General features: G+C 43.4%; 1 protein-coding gene across 1 annotated transcript in view; it reads right to left on the reverse strand.

Annotated features, from left to right (window-relative positions):
• The window catches only part of LOC106808495, a 30,318-nt gene extending 24,834 nt beyond the window's left edge, over positions 1-5,484 (reverse strand). Inside the window, exons 1-5 of the mRNA XM_014811237.1 lie at positions 5,294-5,484; positions 5,013-5,184; positions 3,672-3,815; positions 3,226-3,322; positions 2,692-2,855 (exon numbers count right to left, since the gene is read on the reverse strand). Of these exons, the coding sequence (XP_014666723.1) occupies positions 2,692-2,855; positions 3,226-3,322; positions 3,672-3,815; positions 5,013-5,184; positions 5,294-5,484 (768 nt within the window). The remainder of the gene's footprint in view (positions 1-2,691; positions 2,856-3,225; positions 3,323-3,671; positions 3,816-5,012; positions 5,185-5,293) is intronic.
• Between the last annotated feature and the right edge of the window lie 495 nt (positions 5,485-5,979).

Genomic DNA, 5,979 nt, shown 5'->3' on the forward strand with positions numbered 1-5,979 from the left:
TGTGGATATATCTTCTTGCTCAGCCAAAAAATTTCATAAAAATTTCCAGCACCTAATTCTGTTACCACACAAATTTTGAATTTTTATTGTACAAAATGGTATTTTGGATAGTTTCTCAATTACCAGAAGAGTGAGGATAAAAAAATTTCGCCACATGTTAAGCACATATATGGACCAAAATAGTTCGTCAGGATTTTTCTTTAATTTATATTTACCGAGAAAACGCAAAAAACTGCTTAAAAATCAAGTTGTGTGTAAAATTGAAAATTTTGAGCGAATAAAGAGGCTAACTAGATAAAATACAGCACTTAATACACAATCCCTGACGCCTTTCTTTACCACAAAATGTTAACATTAAAACAAGTGTAAATAAATTTAATCCGAGTTGTAATCACAGGAGAAATATCCATTTAACATCGGCTACTATGTCAGAAATCGAAACGGAGAATATTAGCGTTTTTCTATTTTTCACACAATGAGTGACCGCCGTGTGTGCAAAATGGTGAACGTATTGTAATATATCTATTGTTAGTACTTGCTGCGACAATATCCATGACTAAACTGACACCACTAAATTGGTAAAATGTTCCCATGCACCTTGAGAAATTCTGAGAAGTACGAGGTTACCATCGCAGACGCGCGAACTCCGCTCATCCTGACGTCACAAGCTAATATGTCCAACAAAGCGCGCGCATGTCTGCGTGTTGCAAGGTGTGTTGCGAGTGTTAGAACTATTTTGGCGTGGGATACTTGTTGGATCACTAGCAGATGTACATGAATGTACATGAAGTACATGCAATGACAGCTGTAGCAGGTTTGACGCTTAATGAAACCGGCTTAGTTATATCGTGGTTGTATCATGTCGCTGACGTCATAATGAGGTCAGCCGCTGCTTACTACACATGTACGCGGGTAAGCAAAAAGCTTGACATTCACATGTACGTTTATGGAGAATTAGCATGTACACCGTGGGCACATAGTGTTAGCCATCGAATAAAGTGAAAAACGAAAATCCGATGAAATTTCATGCACAACGTGGAGAGTATCCTAGCCCTGTTCTACACTAGCAAACTTTAGTTTGCAAACTCGAGCAAACTCCGAGTTCGAGCACCTCGAGCAAACTCGAACAAACTCGTGCAAACTCGAGCAAACCTCCGAGTTCACTGGTACTGACTGTGAATTCCAATGTTCAATGTCCAATGTTTGTCTATCTGCAGGATCACATGAGCTACAAACTGTCATTTGATTGGCTGAGTTATTCCAAACCTCAGCAAACTCGAGCAAACTAGTTGCAAGAAGAGTGCACGGCCTAACTTCTGCAAACTTCTGGCAAAACTAGTTTGCCGAAGTTTGCCAACCTGGTCTACACTGGCAAACTTTGGAAACTTTTCTTGGCAAACTCGAGTTTGCTCGAGTTTGCTCGAGTTTGCAAACTAAAGTTTGCTAGTGTAGACAGGGCTTAAGATGTTCCCCCTTCTTTTACCTTCTTGACCTTTGACCTTTGACCCCCAGTTTCGACATCCCAACTCGTTTTTCGGATTACCCCCCCACGTCCGAATATCGTGACCGTACGCGAGCGGTTTAAGATTTGTGCCCATCTGTGTGACGGCGGACGGACGGTACGGACCACGGACGGATGCACGGACGATCGATGGCGATCTACAAGCTGCATCTGACTATGTCAGGATGAGCTAATAAATAATATAATTTTATTCACTTTTGACATTATCATGAACTTAATGGTCATCATCGTCGTAATCAGCCCAGAACAGGCAGCCAGCGAGTAGTAGTATTAGTAGTAGTAGCAACAGCAGTATCATCATCGGTATCAGCAACCGCCCCAGTATTAGCAGCAGCAGTGGTGGTAGTGGTGGTAGTAGTGGTAGTGGTATTTGTGGCAGTGGCAGAGCAGCAGTAGTAGTAATAGTAGTAGCAGCAGCAGCAGCAACAGCAGCAACAGCAGCAACAACAACAGTAGCAGCAGTAGCAGCAGTGGCACCATCACCACCCACCACCACACCAGCAGCAGCGCAGCAGCAGCAGCACACCACCACCACCACAGCAGCAGCAGCAGCAGTAGCAGCAGTACCACCACCACCAGCAGCAGCAGCAGCAGCAGCACCACCACCACCAGCAGCAGCAGGCAGCACACCACCACCACCACCACCAGCAGCAGCAGCAACAGCAGCAGTACACGCAGTAGCAGCAGTACCACCACACACAGCACAGCAGCAGCAGCAGCAGCAGCCTCACAGCTGGAGCACTAGGGTCCCGCTGGATGTGATTATTGATTAATCGACGCGAATCATAGCACGACGCGGGAGAAGGGAAGCAGGCTGCTGGAGCGCGTACGTCAGTCACTGCGCCCTAACCTGGAACATGCCCCTGTAGCATAACACTGGGAATCAAACAGAGAGACGTTGAAAATAAGAAAAACATGCGTCGCCGCTGTTAGACGCTCAATATTATAGCACATTCCAGAGATCCTATAGGAACGCGAGATTGGTGACCGAGATAAGCGCTTGTACAGGCCCACCTTTAGCGTAGACCGGTACCACGGTCCATGATTCCCTATAAGTGGCACAGCTAGTGGTACATCCATAGAAATATAATTATAGAGACACAGTCTAATATAGTCTAAACACGTCTAACTAGTATAATTATTATTTCTATGGGTACATCTACACCTACCGGAGCCGTCGTGGGGCTTTTACTCGCATCCTTACGCATCTTGACACTCGTTGACCGCAATGTCTGTGTAACGGAGGCAGCGGTGTGCGCCAGTGTCTCCTCTGGTAGAGCCATGCCTGTCGCCATCGCTGTGTTTCCCCTGAAGCTCTGCCAGGTTGCTTCCCCTGCAAGTATAAACAGCAGTTAGAATGACCCAACAAAATATGTAGTGTAGATAATCTGATGACTTAATTACGACGTCCGTTGGGTATGCTCTTGTAACATGTAACTTGTGTTGTCAAGTAAATAAATATCGCTTTTCCTCAGTGACTGCTTGTTCTACTATTACAGCGAACTCTTGTCATCTACACTTAGCTACACTACATCCGACAAATAGTAGATTTCGATTGATAGTAATTCGAATGTAATGCTTTAATGTCGCTCTCAGAACCCTCGATGACATGCAATATTTTCGTTTCACTATGAAATTGGTTGTCTACGTCATTTTGTACAAACTGCGTGCCAAAGTGATTAGGTAGAATTCGGATAACATACGTTTTGAAACTTCGTCCGTTACGTTTTCGATGGAGGTTGTCAGATCTTTCATTGTAAGAGGAGGTGGTCGAATTTCATACGTTTGAAGCATTCTCATCTAAATTTAAAACGTTAGCTAATTGCATAACAATTCAAGAGAGAAATACTCATTAATCGTTTAACGCGGGCTACAGTAAGGCAGTAACCGTAATAAGATATTTGAATTATGCTGTGTAGGTACGTAGAAAAACACTATACAGTTTTATGGGACGCGATGGGCGTGCAACAATTTACGATTGTCTTACGCGGAAGTAATTTCCTACTACATTCCGATTAAATTCCAGGTGTCACGATTCTTTTATAGAAAAACCTTTCCCCGAAAGAGGGCAGCACGATGCAGCAACATTGTTATAATTTCCCAGTTATAGTACATAATTTTCCGTGCGTGAAATAATCGAATGTTGTACCAATGTCCGTTGTTCCTTTGGCAGTGGCTCATCTTTGCATGTGTGATCCTTTTCTTTAACTGTGCCTTCCAAATCATCGCGGTTGCATTCCTGTTTTTCTACGAATACTTTATACTGGCGTTTATCGGAAGCACTGATAAATTCCTGTAAGGAGTAGGGTACGGCGGCGGAATGTTAACAGGCCCGCATTTGTAAAATTGCTTTTATGAAAGCAATCCGACCCTCTGTTCTACTTAAGCGCAGATTGCCTGCGGCGCCGTGAACATAAATAAACAAGCTTGAAAGACAGTAATCGAGGTTTAGATGAAATAGACACGGGGCACGCACACACGTTTTCTGCACCGGTCGAAAAAGAACCAGCGAGTTCTCTTCTCATACAATGTGATATTGTGATAGAATCATAACACTTCAGAGGGTTTGTAACGCGATACGGGCTCAGCGCCGATCACCCACACCCCCACCCCCATCTCCATTACCATCCCCACCACCACCACCGTGGCAGAATCACATCGTATATTTATGCAAAAGTGTCAGATAGCAGCTGTTGATATTACCTGTTAGCGAGCTCGGGTAATTTTTTCACCGAAAAAATATTACTGCAAAAAATCTCACGGTCTGAAGTTGAACGCTCATAAACTTACTCTACTTTGTAGCCAACTCCTTAAGAGTAACGAAAATAACGTATAACGCATCGGGTTATGTGATTTATGGTGAGTTTATATGTGATTTGCCTATACACAATAAATTTGTAAAGTTATACACACACACCTTGCACCATTTATCTTGATATGCATTTTTTTTTCGTTTTGACCCTTTTCTACGTTATCTAATTTGTGTTGTCTTTCGTCAAAACATTGCTATTTCTAGACACACAGCTGAACCAATTTTTCACTTTCATAATCACATCTTTTTACAGGTTTAAATTTTGAGAGAAAATAGATCGCGTATCTGCACATTTCCACATGTGATGCCATTTATCTATTTACGTCGCAATTTATCCATTACAAACACCAACAAACACCATCAACTTTACAGAACTTTATTTATTTGGGAAATGCTAATATGAATTGTGAGTGGAATTGAGAATTTCATTTATAATAGGTTCCTAGCAAAAATCCCAATTCTGTGCATTCGATATTCATGTGCCATATATGATTTTGCATCGTGCAATATATTTTTATCAGAAGTCTATATTATAATATATCCTACACTCCAGATTTTATGACCCAGGGCACGTATTCATTAAAGCATAGCCTCAGCGTGCTATCTCAAGCTCCCGCGGGCTATGCTTATTTATAAATTATCGTGTCTTCTCTCACGCATCCGTCTACACGTGCGTACCTGACCGACTATGCGAAGCGTCGAGTCTAAGACTGTCGTCTGCGCTTCACTACCTGGCAGCTGCATCCGGATGCGGTTCAGATAGTGACTTAACTGCCGCCTGGCGGAGTCACGCTGCAACTCTTTCTCGTGAATTCTCAACTGCCGTAAGAGTTCATTCCAGATCTTGTCTCTGCATAAAATACAGCACGATGTAGGATCTATATCGATCTATCTCGTTGCAGTGGTAATGTAAATAATAATACAGCAGCGTGTTTATATTTGTGTCCGAAAATACTTACTCGTTGCATTCTAGAGCTAGGATGAATCTTGATATCACATCTCGAATTATCCGCGAAAACGCATCTGCGTCTGCCGGTACGTCTGCGTCCACTGACTGCGTTGCTTCAATGCCGCACTCGTGCTCCGCAGCTGTACATTGCCTCCTTTCTATGGCACCTGATTTCACGTTAGCACCAACCTCTGTCGTCATCGGCGCAGGTGCGAGAAATCTACCAACAACTTATGTCACCGGACAGTGACCACAACACAGGTCGAACTCCGAATAGCGTCTCCTGACTACAGTAACTATGTACCATTGTGATGTCATTGCTGGCGCGCTCGAACTGCGTGACGTAATATACACCGCGCGCCAAACTGGTGCGAAATAATCACGTTGGCGCGAAGTTTGATGTTTCATTACATATTGGGACAGTTGGGAAAATCACCGGTCTAATGTCTTGAGCATTACACACAGCCAGGAAAGCTACAATTTTGTGAAATCGTGAACAAATGGTTATAAGTATCACAATTTAGAATGTTGACGCATATTATATGTACGCTCATAGCTCTAGTACTGCTGATAGGGTCTATGTCTCCCTGGGTACTGCCGGAACTAGCTCTAGTACTATAGCCCGCGGATACCTGCGGCAGCTATCCGCGGTCTATAATAGTACTAGAGCTATGCCGGAACGTACCCTGGGTACGA

This window comes from Priapulus caudatus, unplaced genomic scaffold (assembly GCF_000485595.1).
Source record: "Priapulus caudatus unplaced genomic scaffold, Priapulus_caudatus-5.0.1 Scaffold282, whole genome shotgun sequence".
NCBI lineage: Eukaryota > Metazoa > Priapulida > Priapulimorpha > Priapulimorphida > Priapulidae > Priapulus > Priapulus caudatus.